We start from the raw sequence: 25,981 nt of genomic DNA, 5'->3' as shown, positions 1-25,981 counted from the left end.
AAAGGAAATCTGCTTTATGAGACTAATGGCCACTGATTTATAGAAGGGGATGTCGGGGGGGGGGGGGGGAGTGCAGGCTAATATCAAAGAAGCAGAGCTCTGTCGCAGCTCTTCCAGGCAGTGAACGGAACGAGAGGACAACTTCAGGTACACTTAGGGGGAAATTAATCGGGCAGGACTAATTAAAAACAATGTGTTTTGATAAAAAATGTAAAAGAGCTGAGATTTCTTCATTAATTGTTCAACCAGTGTAGCTGAAGAGCTTCGTTTTGTTCAGTGGCCTGAGAAAAGAGGTTTTCACACCAAATCCTCCTGTAATTACCACAACTCATTTTTTTTTTTCTTTTTTTCTACCAAAGCATTTCCCTTTGGTCTCCCTAAAAGTATTAACTCACTTCAAAGTGTTTTCATTAATCTGAAAACTGCGATGTGGAAAAATGTGTTGGAGGCCAGAATAAGTCTAAACACCGATAATGATTCAACACCAAACACTTCTTTACTGGTTTGACTCCTACATCCCCCCCCCCCCCCCCCCCCCCCCCAATGCCTGCATCGATGCATGCGTGTTAAAGGCCGGTGGAGCGTAAGGGGAGAATGCAGTATAATGTGTGAATGTGTGCACAGTGCCATCATGTGGAAGAGCAACACTCTGTTGATGGGCTGCAGGAACACTGATGAAAAGCATCCTTGGCAGAGAGAGGACAGGAGATCTGCGGCCGCTCACACAGAGATGCCTCTTGTTTACCTTCATTTCACACTGGAAGCATAAAGCCCCGACAGCCTGATTCTTCATGTTCTTTATAGTTTCCTTCCACTTCTATACATTAATAAAGACGGCTGCAGCAGAGGACTGGGAGATGAAATATACTCCTTGATTATATTTGTAAGTGATGGAGACCAACGACAACAGCCTGGCCGTTTAAAGTAAAGAATCATTCCTGACAGACGAGTATGTATGTATCACACACACACACACACAGACACACACACAGACACAATACCTTGCTCCTTGCAGGTAGTTTGGCCTCATTATCCGACTGCTCGTCATAGCTCTCAAACTCGCTGGAGCTCCAGCCGTTGCCCGTGTTCAAAGGACCCGTGTCTCTCTGAACGTCTTCATAAATTATATCTGCGAGAGGAACGTTACAAGTCAGCGACGCCGTGCTTCAAGATTCATGGACCATCAAACGTCATAAACAAATAATTCTGTCACCGCACGCCCACCTTCGACAGGGGAGAGGGGGTCCTCGCAGGGGACGTCGTCGTAGATCACCTCAGGAGAGTCTGACGACGGTGGTTCCACTTCGACCGCACGAGACGCTGGTGGGGAAAACCAGCAAAGTTAGCCAAGTCATCGAAAACTGTTTTTAAATGGAAGAATGGCGATGCATGTGTTGGAATATTTACATTCTTGAGTCATTTTCACGTGTCGTGTTTCCATAATGGCTTCGTCCATGTAACGCAACGTGACTGCATCCAGCTTGTTTGAGCTATTGACCCGTTCTATCTCTACGCTCGACAGCCTTTGTCATTAGCTGCTTTGAGAGTGTTTCGGGCTAATTTAGCTCAGTGAGCTTTATTGATTTGGTTTTAAACTGCGATTTATCTGCATCACTTTCCTCTAATCCCCCGAACAGCAACAATCACTGTTTTCAATTAATCTGATTGGAGATGTGTATTCTGTCACGGATTATTCAGCAGAGTTAAGTCCGACATTTGAAATTACCTTGGGCACAATCCAGGAGACGAACAAAAAGGCAACTGTTCTTTCTTCAAAACAGGATTAGCTACTCATCTCGCTGCCTTTCCTTCACTTGTGCATTCAGAGAGGATTCAGCACAGAGAAGAAAACAACTGGATTTGGGATATCAGTCTGACTATCAGCATATCTGCAAAGTGATTGGGCCTCATGGGTACACGGCTTGTTATTCCAAATGTGGTAAACCACAAGTTCGTCGCTCTATCTTCTTACTTTTATTTAACTTTTCTCTACAGCAGCACAATGACACTCTGGTAAACTCGTTCACAGGAAGTGCAAACAGGAAATGCTTCATTATTCATAACAGTTCTTCACAAACGGATCTAATCCTGCCTGGTTGGAATGAGCTGTGCGTTCGGCCTGTGGAAATCTTTTCTTTCTGAAATGTGAAAGTGACCTGCAGTAATTGAGCCGTGGGCAAATTAAGCCCTGCTACAAGACTCAGCCCTCAGAACCCAAGTTCACCTGACTGTTCAAAGTCCAGTGAAGCTCGACTCAGTGCGCAGAACCACTAACTGGAGAATCAGCTGTCCCTTAACAGGAGACATGCCAAGTACGAAGCTGATGAGATTAATGGATTTCCAGTTATGTGAGCAACATACAGACAGATAAAGATTTCTGGAATTAGCTGATGACCTGTATTAAGCACATTCGGTCAAACTGAAACAAAACAAAGAAACGCGCCCTCCACAGCTGGTTAATAGAAAAGTAGAAATATTGTCTGAAAACAGTTTCAAAGGTAAAAACACAAATGCAGCATTGTTGCGGTTTCCCCATTGAGATCAGTGCAAACGCTGTCATTCATCTTAAGTTGACTTGCTTTGTGTTCATGTGTGAAAACACATCAGAGGGGTGGGACATAAAAAAAAATATCATGCAGCATTGCAGGGCTCCTTTACATTTCTCATTTCTGAGCCACCTTCAAATAACAGCAGCAACTGCTGACGGAGTCAAAATCCAAAAGCAATTTTCCCTCATGGAAATGGTTCTCTATTGATCCTCATCCTGAATTAATTGGATTCATGTCATGTCTGTGTAGGAATCAAATCATGGCAGAGAATGTGTGCATGTGAGCCAGTGTGCATTGTGTCGGTGTGTGTGTGCACATGTGTGTGGGTGTGTCTGTGCGGATTCACGTGTCTTAACATATGTGTGTGTGTGTGTGTGTCTGACCACCGGAGGAATCAATGAGCCCTCAGGTGGCTGTAAGTCTGTAATATGGTGTTCTTGTCACCTTTGATCAAGGTCAAGAGACGCAATGTGCAGCACTAACAAAATACCGGTGCACAATTTATACTGCCAGTGTCATTATGGTGTAGTCCACAGTGCTGTTTACGCAACTCTGGAGGCCCTGTTGGTTTTCTATTGGATCTGTCCGTGATGGGAACACTATAATACATTGGTGGAATGAGCCTGAATCCCAAGGCAAGCTTAGGTCTAATCTTTCTGCTCTGAAATTGAACCCTTGATCTTCAATATAAAGGTGCATCACTTCCCTGTCAATATAATTCAGTTCTGTACCTTCAGAGGTGTCCCTCGAGCCACAGCTTTCCTTGACGCTTTCTTTGCTGTGCTCTGCTGAATCAGCCGGCTTCTCCGCAGCTGATGGCGCCACAGGAAGCCCCCGGAGCTGCGTTCCCACACAGGGAGCTGAGGTGCTGGGCTCATCTGCTGCCGAGGCCCTGGAAGGTACCCAAACATTAGCACAGTTAAACCGACACCGAGCGCCGTGCGCCTCATTACATAGTTGGTTTCAGCGAGAGGAAAGGGAGGCACGGTGGCTGGAGGTGGGGGTCGGAATACTTTGTTGTTATCCAAGCATGCAAACGCACACTCCCTCACTACTGACAGAGCACATACTGCTGCTGTCAAATTGTCAGCATCTTTCTGGGGTATGGAAAAGTTTGTTTTTTTTCAAGCTGAGAGATGTGCATTTTTAATTCCTAGCTACTACGTGACCAATTAATAGGAAATCTGAAAGGAAAGGTTTGAGCCATGTTTTTGTGCCAAAGTAAAATGAATCAGACAGATCATCTCGTAAATTCCACGATACCCCTCTTCTATATTCAAACTACTGCCCCGTTCTCAACCTGCCTGTTTGGAAACGGGGCTGTGGTGATGCTAGTTCCTGTCTTCTATCTGAAACTGTAAAAGTGACCTGCAGTAATGGAGCCAGGGCAAATGAAGACTTGCTGCGGGACTCCACAGAGCCACGAAGCTGCAGCTGCACAAACAGCTGCTCACCTTGAGTTTAATGAAGCTCGACTCAGTAAAACCCCAAACTGGAGAATCAGCTGCCTTTGTCATTAACGCGCTGTCGTCGTGATCTAAAATGAACAGTACATGAGATACGCCCACATAGAGACACAGAGATTTCTGGAAAATAAATGTAAATTACTCTTCTTCTTTTACCTTTTCACCGTTTTCATGCGACGCACTGCATTTAATGAAATTTACCTGGCACATTAAATCTATTATTCCATGTGTTTTTATGCAGTTGTGCAGTCAGACACATTCATTTTTAAAATTCTTTCCATCACTAAATGACAGATTTGTTGGGTTGTTGTGCGGTGGCGGGGGCACGGGCTCCCTGAGGACTTCTATCTTTTATGTGTGGCTGGTTTTTCTACATAGGCTTTACAGGTTTTTTTAGTCCTGAAACTTTCCACCCACACGGAACCTTGAGTGAAACTGATATTAGTGAATTGTTCAGAATTACAAAGTGGGATTTTTATTATTATTTATGACTACTTCCACTTCTTCTTTGATTACTTTTGTGATAATAGTGACAGCTTCAGCCGGGCGTGGGATTAGCAGAGCTGATTGACTTATTCAGAATAACTTTTACCAAGCCACGTGTAAAAAAAAATAATAATATCACACCCACTGCTTGTTACTTGCGTTACTTAATTTGCCCTCGAGCTCAGTCAAATCATTATCTGTCAGGCCTGCGGCTCACTGTAATCACCACTGGCTTTGTGTGAGAAAACATGCCCTGAACCAGCTATTAAAAACAGACAGGGGAAATATTGTGACAAGCTATCGCATGGCCTGTGTTGACGCTGCCAGTGAGGGTCTGTCCTCCCCCACATGACTAATAATATGACAGGATCCATCGTGTAGGAGAGTCCCAGTTACACTAATTTAATCCGTCCCTCTGCTAAACACCTCAGCAACTCTCCACAATGCAGCAGCAGCAGCAGCAGAGTGACAGGAAGGCGGCAGATAAACATGACGTGCAGGGAAGATAATGCGTATTAAATGCTGTAGTTTCGAGAAGCAGCTTCACAAAGTTTTCATTTAAGTGGAAATAAAAGTATATGTATAAAACCATCTCGCAAACTATTGTGTTTCCTTGTACCCAGCTGGTATTTAGACATTTTGTTGTGATTTGTTTCTCAAATGAAAACAGCACTTTTCCCAATTTACACTCAATGGCTCATAATGAAAAAAATCAAAACAGAAAAATGTTTTCAAGTATCCCAGACGATGTTGTGTTTTTCAAGATTGGACAATGTGTCTCATCTTCCTTCCACGATGCAAAAATGAAGCCAAACTATCCTGGATGCAAACACTGATCATGAGGCTGACGCCATTCAGAGCACAAGAATAAGCAGAAGCAATAAGATATCAAGGTTCCGCCACTACACACCTCAAGGCCAATCAAGGCCCTTTGGCTTCACTTGTCATCCATCTTTATGTACAGTTTATGGTTCAGACCCATTCCTCCTGGAACAAGATCTCTGGATCTCAGATATTGTGATCATCAGGTTCTTGGTCATCTGTTACAAAGGATTCCTCCCTGACCCCGACATCCTTCCACTAAGTTTCCTGGAAATCCTTACAGTTGTTTTGGTCCAGTCATGCACACACACACAAACAAACTAATAAACGGACAGGGGGTGAAATCACGACCCCGTTGGAGGAAACAGTTAGCTCCTGACCAAAGACTCAAGTGTCATAGCAAAAGGTTTGAACACGTAGTGAGTGCAGCGGTTTCTGCATCATAGATGAAGGTAGAAAACCTGAAGGCGTCTGAAAACCTTCTAATTGCACACGATACAGCAGCAGGTGAGGTGTGTGTCAGCCAGAAAGGAAAGCGTGCCCGCAGCAGAGGAGGATTAAAAAATAACAGCAGGCATCTTGTAGCATTTGTGTTACGACGGAGAGAATACTGATGGGTAAGATTCATAAATATATTACCACATCGACTGATATTACCGGTGCTGATAGCAGCCATTTGGTTCTGCAGCGGTATCAAGCTGCCGTGTATTACTCTGCTGCTTTCTCTATAATGCTGCATCATTCGTCTCAATGCAGGGGGAGCTCGAAAATGATCTGCACCCACATGAAAACAAAATAAAGAGCGATTTGTCAACACATTTCTTACAATAAACCCGTCTTTCATCATTAGAACGGCTCGCGTGGGAACGGTGTGGAGCCCAGACAATAGTCCCCCCCCGACTGTGTGCGTTCGTGTCAGGTGTGAGTGATATGAGCCGTGCAGCGGTCGATCCAGGCGTATCTTTGTGCATCCCTTCACAACTTATCTGTGCCTATAAGAGAGGCGGGAATCATTTTTCAATGCAAATGACGCAGCCCGGGGGCCAAACGCAGCCTCAAGCAGAAAGCTGCCTGAATGCAAATCTCACACCGTTCACCATTCCTTTCACTTACTGTGCCAGGGCAGTGCAGCGTGACATGGGGCTACCTGTTCTGCCCCCTGGTGTCTCCTGGGCATAGCTGTTCCGCAGAGCCAGACATTGTGCTGACCATACTGATGGAGCTCTGTTTATCCTCAGGTCATAAATCTCCCCCCCGTTCCCACGATTCGGCGTCACCGCCCCCGACATCGGTCTGCACAACTCAAATGAGATAGCGCTGGTATATACGTCTTTGGTTCTTGTCTTCTCTTTTCATTTGTAAGTGTTTTTATCGCTCATGCAGCAGCATCACTCTTTTGCTAACACAGCACACCTGACCTGAGGAGGAGTACAACAGGGCGAGGTGGTCCTCAAACAAACAATCGGCTGTGAAAAATACATGTGTTCCGTAAGCTACTGTAGATGAGTTTCCTTGCAGGGGCAAATGTGAAAAGTTCTGCAAGGATGCAAAAGGGTAAAAAGGTGACGGCAAACAAAGAAACTTCAACAGGAGAAGAGAAGAGTTGAAGTTCTACTCCCACTCTGTAAATAAAGCAGACACACACACACACAGGCCACGTTGTCATGGTTTCTCTTGTGTCCATCTCTTCACTGCTGAGGTTCCATGCTATGCGTTTAATGAAAACTATCTGTCAAAGGGGGGGAAAAAATGGAGCCACAAGTAAATGTTGGCATCAAACATTGGAGCGTTTGGAAGGAAATGCTGCCCTGAGCCTAACGGCTGTGACAAGCAGAAAAAAAAAACCATGTTTCTGAAATGACAATCACAAAGTCATTTTTGATGACATTTTTCTAAATCTGCCGATATGCTGACGGACATAACACCTTGATGCTGGAAAGTGCTATTGATAGCTCTTCTCTAAAAGGCAGATTAAAGTGGAAACGTGCACTCAGCAGAAATGTCCCTATATGAGAAATTGCCAAGACCTCACTGTGACTCCATCACACACACACACACATTGCACCTGTGCAGAAATACAGGCCTCTCCTTTCAGCACAGGAAAGCCCACAGGAATCCAGCCTCTACAGTCCACTGGCAGCAAAAGGTTTCTCAGCACACTTCCTAGAAGCACAGATGGGGGGCCTCACCAAAACCAGGGCCCCTGGATGGCTTCAACATGCAGGACACTGAGGCTGGAGACCGACGAGTTCTCCCAAATGGAACGAGTCCGGGAAGAGGAAGAAGAGCGCAACTAAAGCGATGCACGCACCTCGACGTTGGTTGCCACCCGCCAATAACCTGTTGTTTTTCTGGTCTATTTTATACCAAGATGTCTCAAACAAGCGTGTTAACAGAAAACACGAAAGCAACAGCCACAAGACGATGCAACTGTGATAACACAACCGAAACACCAAACCACAAAACCTGCTTGACCGGATTTAACAAATGAAGGCTCACTTCGCTGCTTTTTTCATTGTCGTTCACTTCTGTTGTGATTATTTTTCCGTTGTGTGACTCTTCCATCACCGTTTTCTGTTCATGTGTTTGTCTGAGACGTCTCTGCCACGGTACGTTTACAATATTACAAAAGTTGAACAATTACTTCACAATTACAAATCATATTTCTTAATTACTATAGTCAAGTGTTTGGAGGCATTCAGAACAGACGTTGAGGCGTATCCCTCCCTGGTATAAATAAGATATCAGCTATAAACCACAGTGTTTATTTCATTTTGTTTTACTCTGACTAATGAGATTCCAATGGTTTGAGCCATTAAATAAGAAGGCAAACCTCCCTGTACAGCAGGGAAGGAGAAAGACTGTTACCCCACAGGAATCAATAAAATATCTCATTATCATGTTCTGTGCTGAGACCTTGAAGGCTTCTTGATTGAGTGAAAGATGCTGCGTGACTCCATCAGCGGATTTACTTCACACACGCACCTGCTCATCCCACATGTTGTGCATGTTGAGACTGAAGCTCACTTCACGTTACCAAGAACTAGAACTCAGGACCTCTGCCAGAGTCAAACCACCTTACACACGTCTATCGAAAAGGAAAGCAGAGTGAACCTTCACCAAATTTTACAATGTCAATAAAGTTCCAGACATACTTCCAGAGAAATTGATGAATGTCAAAAGGAGCTGATTATTTTGAGAAACCAAAATGCTGGGTTCAAACTTGTGGGTTTGGCCAGTTAACAGTTAAAATCATGACTCAGCGACGCAACAACACTGCATCATACTTTCCACTCATGTCGGGGCTCAATCTTCAACCTTTTCTCCAGATAGTAAAACTATAACTTCGAGGATATTGAAGTTATTACAGTTTAATATAACCGCAATCATAACTTGCAATTACTGTGTATTTCTTTACTGTTAGTAACAACAAATTCACTGATTCACTTCTTTTAAGCACATCTCTGTTCATGTCCAATCCCTCCACCTTATTTGGTGTAAATAGGTTCAATACTTATATTCCACAATCCAGTAAACGAACAAAGGAACACGCAGGTGAAAAGAAGCTGCATAGGAGAGAAACATTTTATCTATCAATTGGATTTTAATGTTTCCATGAGTGTATGAAGAATCCCTAAATTCCACAAATGCTGCGTGTCACTTCACCAAAAGCACAAAAAATAAAATCAGCCCCAGTGGCAGTTAGATTTATGTGTTTGTTTTCAGGTTTATGTGCAATGGTTTCTGAGATATATCCACCAGGTGTGTTTGGTTATTCTGGCTAAGCGGACGTCTGCACAAGACTGAAGTTCAGTGCAATTATGTGAGGTCACCAGACTCCGAGTTCTAAATGTATAATTAAAGAACTATAATGTAATATATAGAAGTGTAATTTGTCCCACGCTAACGGTGAGTAGGTGAGTAGGTGTTGCGAGGGTGTGCAGGTCTTTTAACTCCACCAGAATGTAATGAAGGTTAAATCAATTACAATGATACTCAAATCACTAAAAATGGTTAAAAATAAATCAACACGGATCTTTAAGGAAAGAAGAAGTAGTCTTATGACTTATATTCTGTGGAATAAGCTCTGTCAAAGCTAATTTTATCTCAGGGTCCTCTAATACAACTAGTGCCACTGTTTGCTTTTCTGTTTTGCTGATTTTCACAGATATGAAGCTGAAGATTTGAAGCTTGGTGTCAAATTGTTCTTTCTACTCAACATTTTTTGAGAGTGACACTTTCCCCACACACGAGATGGAATAGTCAGTCGTGTCAGAACATTTCAGGGGCGATGATTATCATCATCAGATCTCACAAATACTCAGCTCGTCGCAAATCAGGCTGAAACAAGCAAGTTATGACAAGTTCACGCAGCTAAGAGACAAAAGTCAAAGGATTTCAGGGCAAGATAATGTACGAGGCCTGATGTTGTTATAGGAACTTCATTGAATTGAGCCACTGATGACGCAAAAGTCTCTGTACAATACATTTCAATGGATTTACTTTCCCTTTCCCTCCACTGTACTGGGAGGAAGCAGAAATTAGGCATGGAGCGTAAACAAGACTCATCTTATCATTCTGTATATGCATCATTATGAATTAGGCAGACCTGTGATTTCCCTCTAGAACTGGAACAGCAGCAGCACTTCATACTTGACATTACTCCTTCTAGCTGTGGGTGTAAGGAACCATCTGGCGTCTGGATGTTGTACAAACGAATGTAGGGTAACATCCCGGTATCTCATACCCACTGACATTATCTCAGACATAATGACATGACACTGATGTGGTGTCGTCTAGAGTCTACGTCCTCCACCGCCCTTTTAGTAGTTTTCCACAAACTCAGATAGGAATCAAAGGCAACTTACCAGCTGGGTGACTCACTAACCGGAGCATCTGTTAAAAAGAAGGAAAACAGCAATGAGACAAATCGTTCCGAAGCAAAGAAAGTACATATTTGAAAAGTGACAAAACATAATTACTTATAGGAAAGAGGATGCTCAGTTTGCTGGTTCCAAACGAATTTGACATTTGACAGGTCAGACACACACCAAACCAACAGACACCAAACCAACAGACACCAAACCAATCTAGTGAAGTGTATGTAAGTATCATGGAAAAGTCTTCGGTGTTCTCCCTAAATTACAATATGAAACCAGAACTAACATAAACAATGTCACAAGTTAACCTTTGTTCCAAACTTTCCGGTGTGAAAACTCCCCGAGTCTGAGACAGTGAACCAGGTGGTCAAAGGTAAACACAAACTCTAAAGTGATCTTGCATTCTTGTGCTGTATTGTCAAAGCAAAGGTACGCACAGCGAAGGTGATGTTAAACAAATGCCATTATCGATTTCCTTTAGCTCGCACCATGTAAACTCATGTCATCTGTTGAGGGAGGGATCTGAATCTCAGCAGCTCTCTGCCCTCGATTACATAACAGACCTCCAACCACACACTATTATCAATGCCCAGAATTCCCCCTACGCATCCCCACAGCCCACTAAACAGATTATACCACACAGACTTGGTAAAAAAGCTTTTTAATTAAGCACTAATCGCTCTACTTTGTCCAAAAGAGCTCGTCCAACACCTTAAATCTCTCTATTTATCTGGGTGTGAGTTAACCGGGAGCTGTTAACGCTGGCCAGCCTGGTGGTAAATGTGTCATGCTTATGTCTACATAAATGTCATCCAGCGAGGAGGAAGTTGACTCTGCTGCCTGAGGAAGAATCGAGTCGTGTTAAGATTAAAACAACATACAGCTGGCTGAGGTCACTCACACACATATGGTGAACTGATGAGATTACATTAATCGAAGAGGAGACATCGAATCTACAACATAGAGACAGTTCAGCAGAGACAGGGACAGTTTGACATATGGGAAAAAGGGAATATTTCACCTTTGTGGACAAGTTGTATTCAATTCTACCCGATTGGTACTTTATACTTTATATTTCAACCTCACATGTAGTTTCATGTTAGAGGGGAAGCCCCTGCACACCCACACATTCCACCCACACGTGGTTTCACTTACTGTGCTAATTAGGCCTCCATCTTATCTTACTTGTACTTTTACTACATTCTACAGGGGGTTGCTTACTTCAGCCACATTTATTTGGCACTAAAATAGAGTCACTTTTCCTTCAAGCACTTGAATCCAAAACATATGATCGGCTTAATAAATATGATTCATTGTACAAGAAAAACAAATACGTCAAATCTCGACCGGCTACAACCTTAAAATATTCCTTATGGGTAAAAACACAAGAAATCATAATCCAATACTAATAAAACATGCGTGATAATGAACCACTGTAAATACAAGATGGATACTGTTTGATACCAGTAGTAGCTAGTAGTAAATTTAATACTGAACATTTTTGGTTAATTCATTTATAATATTTAAACATTATTGTTTTTTAGGAACTTGCCAGAAAAGGATAAATGGAAAGGAATGGAAATGGAAAGCAGACGAGTCGGTGTGAAGCTTTAACACTAAGTTAAATAACAGAATTATGTCTGGGGGCCAGACAGAAATAACTGATTGGTAGAGAGGGACTGAACCTATTTCATTTATTTCACTATCTATCTTTGCAATACTGAAACGTTTAAAACTCACTTAACACTTAAAAACTGCAAAGATAATTAAGGATATATCCCCATTTAGAAAATCTGCTGTACGGAGAGAGAATCTTGATATTAGGGCCAAACACTAGAGGAAATGACTGATTTTTAATTCAGGACGTGGTGAGAATTTTTAGATTACGCTCTTCACAAAAAGTGTATTTTGATGCAAATCATACTTTTACTTCGGGGAAGTTTTGAATCACAACATTAGGGATTGGTAGACTTGAAAAAACTTGCCTCTGTCAAGGTTGTCTGAAAAAAACTCAATCAATTCAGCACCTGTTTAAACATTTTGATCACTCCTGAAAATATCTCACCTGCAGGAGAAATTGATGCCTTGACCTCGGTAGAGACGCCCTCCTGTCCAGCAGGAGGCAGAGTTTCGGGGAGTCGGGTACCGTCTGTGATTGTCTGTGATGCGTTTCCTGACGTCCCACTATCCTCCTTCTTTGACACCTGGACGGAACTGACACAGTCCAAGATGATCCCTTTACTCTTCTCCTCAGGTTTCTCGTCGTCCGTGCTGTCGTCAAACACAAACTCTTCCCCCTGCTCCTCGTCTTCATCCTCTTCATCCTCCTTTGGAGGTTGCTGAGACATCACAGTCGACATAATTCCTGAAAAGGTGAGAAAATATTCACGTGTAAATACGGTTGTTCATCACTTTGAGTTGAAGATGACACCCGTACCACATTTTTACTGAAAAAGTTTCTTTAGACTTTGAGGGAATGGTTATTAAAGATTATTCAAGATTTGCATTTATTATATTTGATAGGGACGGTGCTCAATGATCAACAGACAAAATAATGTAAATGAACCAGGTCTATGGATATTTCATGTGCATTATACATATCATCCAAACAAACTGTACAACTAACCCATGAATACTATCATAAAAAAATAATCAACACATGATTAAAACACTACATTCAATAATGACTTCAACTTCCAGCCCTTACATAAAAAGATTTATTCGGATAAAGGCAAAAGGGAAACTAACTGGAGGACTGAAATGGATCCTGATCTTTAAAAAAAAACACACCATTCAGTGGCTGCTTTACAAAAACACTGGTATTTAAAATACCTTCAAGTGATATATTAGTATTTCTATCTGAACTGACATGAACTCTTGAACAAACAAGGCATCAGACCAAAATCCTCAGACTTCATTAGTAAGCGGCGAATCGAAATTGAACAACGTTTTCAAACACTTTGACCAAATCGAGCTGAATAAATGCACAACGTCCACACTCAGGCTGCACTGAGAGAGAAGCACAGTAAATCCGAGCACCGCTAACATGACATATGGCCAGAAGAAGGACTTTTAGTTAAATCTGAGGAGTGGGGGGGGGGGTCTGAGGAGGCTTAGAGGCAGATTAATGTAGACACCCAGTCCCCAAACATTACTGACCTCAGTAATCTGAGACACTCATCTCACCTCGTCTTATCAATGAAAACAGCTTTAACTCCCAGTATTACTGTTTTAAATAATCAGAACTGATCAAAGTTGTCATGTAATAATTGCAAACACATTGTTCACAGGGGTTTTGTAAGAATTCTTCAACAAATGAGCATGTCATCATCCGTAACCATGGAAAACAGATTGGTTGTTTGCATATTTTCACAATAAAACAGCAATTTTCCACCCCACACGTGCCCTCAAGGTATTAAACTGCTGCAGCACTTTCATTATTTCATAAAAAGAGGGGGATTTTCTATGACGTACAGGCTGTCGTCCTGTACATGGTGGTGTAGCATTCCAGCACCCTGAACCTGCTTTGCATTTTGATTAGCACTGAACTTCTTCCAGCGCTGGAACATCGTCGGGGCCTGACGGGGCACTTTGTCGGGCTCCTTTGGGAAAATGACAGCACGGAGCCGCGGGCAGCAGAACACAGGTCCGGCTGTGAGGGGACACATCCCTGAAACATGCTGCTTGTGGATTGTAAAATTCATCGTCAGCATTTATTGTTTAACCTGGATACAAGCGCTGTCACAATGTCGGTTATACGGTTCTCGTTATCTTTTACTGCTGCTCGCTGCCAGCTCAGTTTGGACAAGATGTTTGTTCAGGAGCAGTGATGGCTTTCGGATCTTAAATTACCAAATATGTTTCTTTAAATAAGTCTTTAAATTACAGCGGTGAAATAATAAAACAGTCCCGCCGTCTTTATAAATGAGTCGTCTGCCTGTTTTACAAGTACAATATGCCAACTGCAGCCTTTGGACCCAGTTACCGCCTCTGTACCACAAACAAGAGTTCCTCCAGTCATCCCACTCGCTGGTCAAATTAACAATGACTCTTTTGTGGAGTGAAAACTTCTGCTCGGCCTCGGCAGGCATTGTTTCTGCATTCGTCACAGCAGCACTGATTAGCTCACAGGTCATTTGGACCATGGCTGTGCAGTCTACTGTCACATGCAAACTCAATCTGAGGAAGAATGGAGGATTTTATAAGAAGAAAACAGCGTTGTCCTTGAATGAGATGTATTTTTAAAAGGAAACTACAATGTAGGGTTTTATTGAAAAGAAATTGTTCCTGTATTTCCACAAAAGAAAGCCACGGTGACTGAACTCTCACTCTTGAATACTCGCAGGAATGAATGGGACTGACTAACCCAGAGCGCCCTGAGATCTCAAAGATGTAACTGATCATTACACATTGTTAAAACAACAGCTTGTGGCATAAATAAATGGTCAAAACCTACAGGCTAAAAGGTTTTCATTTAAAACACCCTCCTCGATATCAAAACAACAGGTATTCTGAGCAGCTTTCCTTTGACGCAAGACATTTAGCCAAGTCTTAAAACAGACTCCAGCTTGGAAAAATAAAGAGCCCCGGGAGTGGCGCTGGGTGAAAGCTATTCTTGAGGGGAAAATAAGATACATCACAGAATAGAGATGAATCAAACTCCTACACACCCTGTCCCTGACCTACATAGAGCTCTGCAAACTCTCCCGCTGTGTCCCAAATGTGGTAATGAGTGGAGGAAAGGGAAGAATGTCTACACTCTCACGGGTGATCCACGACAAAACGGGCCACACGTTCACCGACTGAAAGCATCAAACATTGCATCATGTCTTGTCTTTAAATAAATGGTAATAAATAGTCCTCGCAAAAGCAGATTCTTAGACCTGATTCATGTCGTCTGATTCCAACTCAGCTCCCAACTTAATTCCCTGAGCTGCAGGGATATGTAATTTGCTTTGAAGAGAGAAAGTTAAATGAAAAGGTTTAAAAGCAGCAGATGAAAAAGTGGAGTTTCCAAACCAGTGACTGGATCCAAACTTTCCAGTGAGGACTTCTGGGCAGCATATTTAGTTCTGGCCACTGATTTACACCAACTGCGGACAAACCGCTCAGCCATTGGACAGTGGCAGTAGGTTGTATGAATAGACAAAGGAGGAGAGCAGCAGCTGGGGGTGACTGAATAAACAGCATTGGAGAATCTAACAGAAAGTCACTAAGAGCAACCCTACTTTAGAGTTTTGCTTTAACAGAAAATGGCAGACAAACACTCCGCAGACAATGAGCGAGCGGTGGACCATTGACAACAACAAACAGTGCCAGGCAGGGGATGATTCTGCCTCTGGCGCCTGTTCCTTTTTCGGCTTCCCTGAGGATTTCCTACGAAGAGATACGAATGTGACTCGGCCAATTTAGGAAGCGCAAACAGCTCCTTGAGAACAGACGGAATATGTCTCTCTTTGGATGTCAAAAGGCAGAACAACCTGAGTGGGAGGCTGTTCACAGACATTTGAGGATTTCATGGATTTGCTTTGACATCGCGTAACCTCACTGAAAGATCGTCAAACACAGGAGAACCCAGAGCCTATTGCATTATAAATCATGACTAGGACGAATGTTTGAAATCTTAACTTTAAATGAATATTGGACGACTGTGTGCCACGGGCCATGCTGAATATAATATCACACTGTAAACACAACATGATAAGAGGTTTATCTATGCATATTTGATTTGATTTCTGCTTTCCCCCAGGTTTGCTGTCATGTTGCCACTGTTAAGACATGCAGGGATGTATTATTCATTCAGAAGCCAGTCTGGCCTTCATCTGCCCTCTGCTGCAGAGGAGGGCTCCAGTGGTGTCGGCCCACAACAGCAGTGATGTGCAGGTGGTGCTGCATTTGTCAAGGACACGGTGGGAGCAACCTCCACCGCCCATCTGCCATTTGTGCTCACAGAATAATAGTCCGCCGGACTGGATGTACGCTGTGCAAATACTGCACAGAGATAAGAACGTCCTGAACGGGTTGATGAGACAAGGCTTTTGTTTATCAAGAGAAATCATCACATAAATCTATGTCCAGTTTACCCGTTTATCTGGATAATGCTGGCACACATTTTTACAGAATTTGGCTCATTAAAGATATTAAATCCATTAACACACAGACCATTATTACCTCCACTGAGAGGGTCACCGGTGTCTGCTTGTTTATTTGCTCACAGAAGTACAGGAAAAACTGTTAGACTGATTTCCAGTAAACTTGGGAAGAGCCAAGATTTTCTTCCCCTACTTTCGTTTTTATTGGAAAATGAATCATTTAGGTTGTCAAACCACTTCCTCTATACTTCTACAGTAAAAACTAGATGACCGTGTGCTGGATTATTAGGCCTCAGCGGAGGAATATTCTAGAGTTCCGTCTCCAGAGGCTTGACTGGGCTGTTGCTCCCTGCAAACTATTCAATTCAATAACTTTCTTAGGGTCTGTGTTTCTGAAGTCTCTTCCCGTCTTCATCTCACTTTTATATTAGGGAGCATCAGGACATCTCGCTGCTTCCTTATTATCATTAAAATATGAAACAACATATGTATCAAACCTTAAACTCATCTCTTATATCTCAGGTCGATAGTCCTGTCTTGTCCTGTGAACAAGATATCGGTGTCAGCAGTGTAGCGCCGCAACTGTGGACTCACTACCCACAGACAAAAAGAGGAACGGTCAAAACCAAGCTCCAGGTCCTGACTTTCAGTTCCTAGTGTGGGTCAAATTCCAAAGACAAAGGGTCCTACACTTTTTTCAGTGCAAACTGAGAGGCCTGCATCCCTGGGGATGACACAAGAGAGTTGCAGGGAGGGCACGGAGGGACAACCGTGAGGCAATGACGGGTGAAAGACGAGACATGAGTTGAAGACAGGTGAAAGGGACAGGTGTATTTTATGCGAAAACAATCGGATGTACGTTGCTATAGTTTTGGGTAATTGACTTTGCTGACTCAGCAGTGGTTGTGAAACAGCTTAAAAAGGCACTAAGGGTACTTAAAATATCTTAGTGCCTCTTACTGCCACAGTCAGCAAGAGAAACATCAGAGCCCTTCACAGAATCAGAACACGGTCAAATCTGAATGCAGGCTTTTTTGGAATTAGTGAGACTAACACTCAACAAGGACATGTCAGTCACAAATAATAACCCCTGAAGTCTCACATGTTAAAGTAGCCCATGTCTGAACAGTCATACAAACAGGCATTTAGCACGTAGCCACTAAGAAATCAGTTTTTGTCTTGATTTTGTCTGAGTGGGAACACTGCTGCCTCTGTACAACCAACAGTTACAGAATCCCTGCATAATTCATGCTAATGCCTTTCAAACTTCACACTTCCAGGTTCATAGCTGAGTAGTCACATGATTATTTGCCCAGACTTGGCACAGCTTGTCCAGAGCCATGCAGCTGTTTTCACAAGGTGAGAAATCCTCATGACATGAACTCACCTTTATGGGGAAAAAACGTCCCCTTTATGATATATACCACGTTTTAGCTTTTTCCTGCCAATTCTTTTTAGTAAATGACGATAAAGCTGCAAAAACTTACTGAGCTTCTGTGCCTTTTAAATCCACTTTGTGGAAGACAGTAAAGTCTACGACCTAAGTGTGAAATCTTTTCATTGTTCCAAGTGAAAGCTCCAGAAGTTGGTTCTGGCCTGATCTTACAACACCAGAGTTACTACAGTAACTGCACCTGGGACCACAGAGGGACATATAAGGTACAGCTAAAATGACGCAGACTTCTGAGACTATTACATAAGTACCCACTGCACATGGCTGGGATCACACCCACTGTCAGACTTGGCACACCTGTAAAGTTTCATGACTCCATATAACATGGTTGTGATAAAAATCTGTCCACAGAGTCCTCACAACTTCTGTGATAGTTCTCACAATAGCCAGCGTTTCCAGGACTACACTCTGCTATGACGACACACACGGACTCAAAACAACGCTGTCACAGCTGCTGACAATTAGGTTTTTGGCCTGTGCTGTCATTACACTCTGAAAATGTTGTCAGACATGAACTGGGTTATTTCCAGATCACTATTATCCGGACATGTTCTGCACTTTGCCTGTCACATCTGACGAACACAGCAGGAGTCTGAGTCACACTCATTCAAAACAACAGGAAAATGCAGGCGATGGATGGGCGGAGCCTGGGAGGAGACAGGACGTGACGTGTAAATTCTGCTCACAACAAATCAACACTTCATCTCAGTGATGCATCTTAAAACTAAATCATGGCGGTGTGAGCGTAGCCTAAACTTTAAGGCCCAATTAAACTCAAAGTGCTTTAAACTCAGGCTCCAGATATCAGGGGAGGAATCTGTGTCATTCTTCAAAAACTAGTGTGCTGTCAGCAGAGCTCGCAGAATATAAGTCAGGTCGTGTTTGGGCAACGTGCTGCAAGTGCAACATCAAAGTGCAACAGAACTCGGAAATGCTCCCAAATTCCTTCTCATGGTCAATTACCTGACATTCCCAGGGGATGTCACAGCACGGCAGCAAACTTCTGACAGGTGAGTCATCACTATCAAGTGACTCCCTTGAAAACCAAGGTCCTTGCATGTGTACATATGATTGTGTGAGTGTGAAATGGTTGAATGAGTGGCAAAAGGCAGAGGGTTCCCATTGATAGAGAAGTCTGTGTGGTAGCTCCAGGCCATGCATGCATGGATTGTTAATGTCTTTGGGAAGTGGTGGAATGGGACCAAGGAGGGGGGGGGAAAAAAGCCAGATACAGTGAGTCCATGGAGTTTCTAAGGAGGACAGGCTCTTAGACTTCCGGCAAGTGAGGCACAAACAGTGCTCCAGCTCCAAATGCAAATTAGCAACATGGTCAGAGGTCCCTTTGCTCCCCCCTCTCCATGCCTCTACTCCCTTGTCTCCCCCTCTCTATTCTCCTCAGCATAACAGCAGCGTGAAATCCATCCTGGGAGGGGCCATTGTAGTGCGGGAAGCGACCGTCCAACTGGAATGGTTAAGACCAGGGAGCCTCTTTTTACGGCCCGGAGGCTTTTGGAGGAGGTGAAGTGCAGCACTGCTGAAAAACAGCCCGGCCAGAGGTGTGGGTCTGGGATGAGCCGGCAAATCTCTCACTCGTGCTCCCTGGTCTCAGGAACTAGGAGCTATCATAACAAGGCCCTGCCGCTCTGTGGGGCCGGTTTAATCGCCCATGATGGTGTGGACTCTGCCGATCTGCCATCCCCATCCTCCTCTCCTCTCCTCTGCTGCTGCTCCACCTCCTCCGCCGGCCCTGTGGTGTCACTGAGGGGTAGAGAGGCAAACAGAAAACACCCCCCCCACACCCCAAAACTCCACACACACACACACACACACACACACACACCTACTGCACAAAGCTGCTGTCTCTGTAACATGCTGACCATGCTGAGTGGAAGGGGGGGGGGCAGAGTAGAGACAAGGAGATAGGGAAGGTGTCTGCAGGAGAAGAAGGACACATAGAATGCATCTCACCTCCTTGTCCTGGGTAGTGTGTCCTCCAAGAAGCTGCAGACCCTCCCGGGTGACCCTTCAATCCCCGCAGCCTCCCATAAACCCCCCGGCTCTCTAGCAGTGCGCCGGGTGCAGCTCACTCATCTTTACGTCAGACCTCCGGAGCTGTTTACTTTCCCACAACTTCTCCCCTGCACCGTGGAGCACGCGCAGCTGAGGATGAGGACACTGCTCCCTCCCTCTCTCTCTCTCTCTCTCGTTCTCTTCTTCCCTCTCTCTTTTCATCAGACGGCTTCCTTCTCTTCCTTCTTCTCTTCCCCCCCCCCTCTTCCTCAGCCTCTCTCTGTCCTTTCTTTCTCTGCTGTGTCCCTCCTCCCTCTCTCCTTCTGTCCAGGCAGCGGCGCAGAGCAGGGCGACGGCTCTCACACACAACCGGCCAATGGCGGAGCGACAGACTGACGCGTTCGGCCAATGGGAAGCCCGCATGGGGGCATCAGCGCCAATCAGAGGAGCGGTTGAGAAGAAGAGGGCGGGGCAAAGGGAATTAGGGGCGATGCCGCCTCGCAGCACTTCCGCATCAGACTGCAGGTGTGTGGTCATTAGTCACTGAATTCAAATCATTATTACATTTTATTTATTTGAGCTTTTTAAAAAAGGCTGGGGAGACTTAGCAAAGCAATGGATGTTAGCCTTTTATTCACATATTTTTTTAAATATTCTTCTCTACATGTTTTTATTTAAAAGGATTTTTATAAATCAAAAATATACTTTATACCTTGACCTAACAACAATAACAATTGGAAAATGTGAATTAAAAAATATTATAAATAGCAAATTAATTGACGCAATCGATTTTAGCCTTTTATTTATATTTTATTTTGTTTTAGTATTGTACTTCTCTTCATGATTTTATTATATAAGATTCTTGGCAACTCTGTCTGTTTTAAAAGTTCCTTATGCATAGACTTGACTTGATTAAAGACAATTAAGAATTAATACAATTTGAATAATACACAATTTTCAGTAGTAAAGTTGCTTCTTTTTTAATTTATTTATTATCATTAAAGCAGGAAGTTCTTTCACAATAAAGGAAGTCACTTAAAATGTTAATATACAACACACAGATAATGAGATTGTATCAGTGTATATCCATTAAGTCACACATTGATATGTTCTTTTGTTTATTTATCTACATTCTATTGATAGGATGATACAAACCTTGTATTTAAAATCTTACTTCACCGGGAGACTACAAGTATTAAAATGAACTTATTGTATTGAAACTATAAACACAAATAAAATACAACAAAATGGATCATCTGTGATATATTTTTACATTATATATTATATGTAATGTTCCTGAAATGTTCTGTGGAATGTGAAAAATGTCCGAGTGAGTTGCTCTGGACAAATGCAAAACTGAAAGAACTAAATTCATACAAATATGTCAGGATGGAAAACAGATGCCCTAGAAGACACCAACGAAGACGATAATGAAACTAGATTTGAGAGTTGTGTCGATGCAGAATTTGTCACCTCACTTCCTGCCTGCCCAGACTCCAGCCCTCTCCTCAATAATCCAGAAATGTTCCTGATGTCGTGAACACATCTGACCTGAACCATCTCTTGCTGCATTCTTCATAATGCGAAAGACAAACTCTGGAAAATATCTTGACCCAATTTTTTGGGCCATTTTCCATAATTTATGTCTGAAAACAGCTTAATTGTCATTATAGAAGCATTTGAGCTACAATGCATTTTAATTACATGCTTTATATTATACAATATATATATTTTATAGATATTTTATCCAGATTTGATAGATTTTTGTCTTTTTTCTCTAGACTATTCTGTGACCACCAAGGCGTCTCTCTGCTATTTTTGACCTCACACTACCTACAGCAGTGTTTCTATTTCTGCCTCTAATCACATTTACAGTGCTGCAGGCTCAAGCAGCTTGTGCAGGAGTCGCTGCACAACGAACACGAGGTAACGTTGGAGGTCAAGTACAGATTTAAATCCCAATTCCTCCTCGACTCAAGCTCAATTACCCACATGCACATTTAATTAGTCTGCCAGGGGGAGAGAAAAAAAAGACTGTTGTCACTGTTGTCCAGAAGATTTATTAAAACACATTGAACAAATACACAGAATACAAATAAAAAGATGACAATTCACTTTTTTTTTCATTCATTTGCTATACAGAACAAATATCAGAACCATAACACTGCTCGGAGCTCATTGTCTGTAAATGCTAGATACACTACCGCCTCCTCAAAGTGAACCGTCATGTCAAACGCTTCACATGCTGTGCATTCGCTGCAACAAAGGTGCCTTTTATCAGGGTCTTTTGGTAGCTTTAGAAGCCATGTTAATAAGCATGTACATACATTGTTAACATATTTATAATATTAGACTGAAGCCTTGTTTTCTAACAGACGTTACATTCATACTGACTTCAGTTTGATTGCATTTCATTGCAGTATGTTTTTGATGTCGTCTCGTGGTCGTCACTCCAGAGGGAAAAGACAAGATTTTGACTGATGAGCACACACGGCGCACACTGCAGTTCTGTGGCAAACACCATCCAGCAGACATTCATCTTTTTTCTTTTTTCCAGTTTGATACGTAAATCTATAGGAGACGGACTTATCTCTGAAAAAAATCTTTCAAGTATTTACATGTTTCTGAGGTTGTATCTGTCAAGCAACCTAATACATGTCATGGTCGAGTATTCGGGGAAACAAAACAGCACTGATTAACACTGACAAAGAAGAGCGCAGAAAACCGATATGATGCACTTTTCAAAATGATTCTGGTCGAGTTTTAGTCGGGGATCTGAGGGTCAAAGAGGCGGCAGTCACAATCAGAGTTAAGTGAAAAAGATGAGAGCACCTCAGGACAATCATCCAAATTGTCGAAGAGGAGAATAAGAAAATACGCTCGCCGCCTCTGTGCAACACTTCCTCTTCAGTTTAGATGAGTCCAATCACAGTTGTCATCCCAACATTCCTAATGTCAAATAAGTGCTGCGGCAATGTCACAATTGGCGATGCCACCGGTCTTGGAAAAAGAAAATGTGTCGATGTCGAGAGAGGAATTTTCACTTTGTGACCAAATATTTGAGCCTTTGTAGAAAATAAATGGTCTTGGATTTATAGAAGATTGCTTTACATAGTGGACAGTCACTTTAGGGCGTGAGAAGAACAGATGGAATGGACGGGATAAGTGGATAAACGGGGCTGATGTGCCGTCACAGCAGGTAAAGCAAAGAACAAAACACATAACTGAGGAAACTGTAAAAGTGGAGACTTCACCTAAGAGTTAATGTTGTGCAACACTGGTCCTTAAAAGCTGATATATAAAGACAATATTCCTTCAAATGTAGGTTCAGACTGCGACAATAACAGTTTCAGTCTTCACCTCTGCATCGAGGAACTAACTATACTGGATCCTCTTCTTTAATGGCACCAAATACATCTAAGTTCACATAAAGAGAAGCAAACTAAAGCTTGTTGTGCAACAATTCAAAAGTTAATGTTCCATCGCACCTCAAGGATTGAAGTTCTTATTCAGTTTTATCAGCGGGAGGGAACTGGGGAAAGTCCCTGGGATGTAAGAGAGAAATAAAAAGTCGCTCTCCACTCGGAACTCTGGGTTTGACCCTGGATGTGGATGTGGACCAGATGTGTTTTTGTTTATAGTGCAGTCCAGGGGTGTAATTCACAGAGGAGGGGGGGGGGGGGGCCCAGGGGACATGTCCCCTGCACTTTTTCAGAAGGCAGAACAGGATCCCACCACGTTTTACTGTAAGACAACGATATATATAAATAAATAAAATAAAAGCATCCTGCAGGCACTATGAGGACGGTGGAGTATTAGGGCCACGTTGAATAAACACGTTCTGAGAGTTCAGGAAAAAATTGAAATTTTGCAAGAATTAAGAATTGTAATTTAGGACACGTGTCATTTTACAAAGGACATATCAGAAGATGAGGAATGTGGAGCTTCTTGTCAAGTCTCACATAAAACCCAACATGTCATGTTTTGGCACATCAGCTCTACATTCGACATCAGGAGTACTGGTAATGGTCTGCAGGGTTAAACCTGAATACATCTGCATGTTAATCAAAGAGGTTTCACAGTGAGATTGTTTGAAGATTTTGATCCTTGTTGCTTCTTAATGTTTTATCACAAAATTACAACTTTATTCTGGTAGTGTTTTCAACTTTATTCCTCATATCTCTGAATGTCTTTTACTTAAACGTGACCCTAATATCCCCTCGAAGCTCATTCAAACCGATTCAAACATCCAAACTCAAAAATGGCCCAACATGTCCAACATCCCCATTTCAGAGAACTTTCTTTCCAAAGTAAGCTCACGTTATAAATATTCACAATGAGATCATGTTGGATTATCAATTATTAATTATTTCATATGAGCACAGTCGTCTCACAGAAATTCCAATTCATGAAACATTGAATATCTCAGCGTTTAGTTCAGTTTGGAGACTGAACCAACTAATATATGAGAGAGAGAGAGTGTAGGAAAACTACCACCCATGCACTGTACGTGTAGAGTTAATTTAATATCATAATATATAATCATAGAAACCCCATGTAAACCATAATTTTATTATGTTTATAAGTAGTTTTCCATCTCTCTCTGTCACAACCGTCCATTTCTTGAAGGGCACATATCCAATTTATTTAAAGACACCGTGTTTTACCTCGTGTCGGGGTATAAGAAAAAAAACAAAAGCCCTTTTGAGGATTTGTGTCTGTCTCCGTATCATCATAATCCCGCCCCTGGTGCAGCCCCACCGGCCTCCAGGGTTAAGCTCTACCGCCACTACTAACATTCAAATATAGAAAGAATCACAAATATCGTACCATACACAGAAATACTAAGTCATCTCTGAAATGCTTTAAAAATCGTTTCTTCTGCTCTGCCCGACCTTCATACGTGTTTCCAAGCCCGGCGTCTGATTTCATCCATGTATTGTACACGTCTGTTACTATGATTAGACCTATGTGAGGTAAAATAAACAGCAGTCTCTGAGTATATACAGTACAAGAGGCCAAACCCTCACAGGTACTGCAGTCGAGTGTAACTGCAAGTTACCAGCGGGTGGCAGTCTTACGAGGATTCAGACAGACTGTGTCCAGCTACTGCATACATGATAATAGCTTCTGATGCATTCAAATCAATACTGTATCCACTGGTTACTACATGAATGACAAAAGCACATATTCATTTAAAGTAATGATATCGGCCCTCGATAAAAACAATCTCTTATCAAACTATGATTGAAGACGTCCTTGACAACGCTCGTCTTCACAGAGGAGAAGCTCCAGTGGGGCACAGTCACAGTGTACGATGAGTGGGTGGGTGGATAAAAGCAGCAGTGCGCACGCGGAATCAAACAGTCGAGGCTGGCACAAATTAAACACACATTCCGAGATTAGATTGAGCCCCAATCAAGAGCATCAGAAATCAGTTCCGCCTCGTAGTGGGAAAAAAAAGATCCTCCGTCAGGAAAACTGCTCCTTCCTCCCTCCTCATCCTCCCCTCTACTGAAATACTTGAATACGATCCTCAAAAGGTAAAAGTGCAATTGTTATAAGATAGATACATCTGCATTAAAAAGTTAATCGCCTCATCCGTAGACAGCAGAGAGCTTGATGTTTGATTTGAAGGAGCAGGAGAATGAGGACGATGAAGCAGAGGAGATGGGCGGCTGTCGTCCGTGCAGATTCCAGCTCTGGGAGTTTTCTGCCCTCGGGTCAGAGTTACGGCGCTCGTCTAGTCCTCGATGCAGATGACATCACTGGGTTTGCCTGACTTGAGGTCCGGTGTGACCACGTCTCTCAAGGAGTCAAGTGACTTCTTGTCCAGATGGCTTGTGGGGGGTGGGGGACCGTTGGAGGACACTGAAGAGGAGAAGAGATTGAAAAGGTTCGTCGTTCGTTGCAGTGGAATCATTCTCTGTGTTTCTCAGCGTAGAAAAGTTTGATTAAGTGACTAACAAACAGAAAGAACGAAGTAAATTCAGCCATTTATTACATTTATTAAAGTTAAAAACTGAAAGTGAGCGTAAACAGAATCAGGACATTGGTCTGTAAACACAAACACACTGTTTATACCTCAATCAGGAAACTTTTGTTTAATGTAATAATTCCATTTCATCTGATCTAGACAAACTGATGACCTTGTCTCTAATCTTATTGGTTGCAAAAAGTGATTATGAATTATTATTTTGGATTTAAATATGTTTTAAGTCAT

The 25,981-nt window shown here is 42.6% G+C and overlaps 2 protein-coding genes across 5 annotated transcripts in view; both read right to left on the bottom strand.

Moving 5' to 3' along the window:
* Window positions 1–20,052, bottom strand: part of arhgef10la (Rho guanine nucleotide exchange factor (GEF) 10-like a) — a 101,204-nt gene extending 81,152 nt beyond the window's left edge. For both annotated transcript variants that reach the window (XM_069532244.1, XM_069532249.1), the window contains exons 1-6: window positions 19,717–20,052; window positions 12,269–12,568; window positions 10,192–10,219; window positions 3,281–3,441; window positions 1,225–1,320; window positions 1,002–1,129 (exon numbers count right to left, since the gene is read on the bottom strand). In XM_069532244.1, the coding sequence (XP_069388345.1) occupies window positions 1,002–1,129; window positions 1,225–1,320; window positions 3,281–3,441; window positions 10,192–10,219; window positions 12,269–12,563 (708 nt within the window). In that variant the 5' untranslated portion in view covers window positions 12,564–12,568; window positions 19,717–20,052. The remainder of the gene's footprint in view (window positions 1–1,001; window positions 1,130–1,224; window positions 1,321–3,280; window positions 3,442–10,191; window positions 10,220–12,268; window positions 12,569–19,716) is intronic.
* Window positions 20,053–21,802: 1,750 nt separating this feature from the next.
* chd5 (chromodomain helicase DNA binding protein 5) overlaps window positions 21,803–25,981 on the bottom strand; it is a 40,096-nt gene continuing 35,917 nt past the window's right edge. For all 3 annotated transcript variants that reach the window (XM_069532226.1, XM_069532241.1, XM_069532231.1), the window contains exon 40: window positions 21,803–25,629. In XM_069532226.1, the coding sequence (XP_069388327.1) occupies window positions 25,502–25,629 (128 nt within the window). In that variant the 3' untranslated portion in view covers window positions 21,803–25,501. The remainder of the gene's footprint in view (window positions 25,630–25,981) is intronic.

The sequence above is a fragment of the Paralichthys olivaceus genome, chromosome 2, assembly GCF_024713975.1.
Source record: "Paralichthys olivaceus isolate ysfri-2021 chromosome 2, ASM2471397v2, whole genome shotgun sequence".
Lineage (NCBI taxonomy): Eukaryota > Metazoa > Chordata > Actinopteri > Pleuronectiformes > Paralichthyidae > Paralichthys > Paralichthys olivaceus.
The sequence above is the reverse complement of the archived record's forward strand: the minus strand, read 5'-3'. Positions and strand labels throughout refer to the sequence as shown.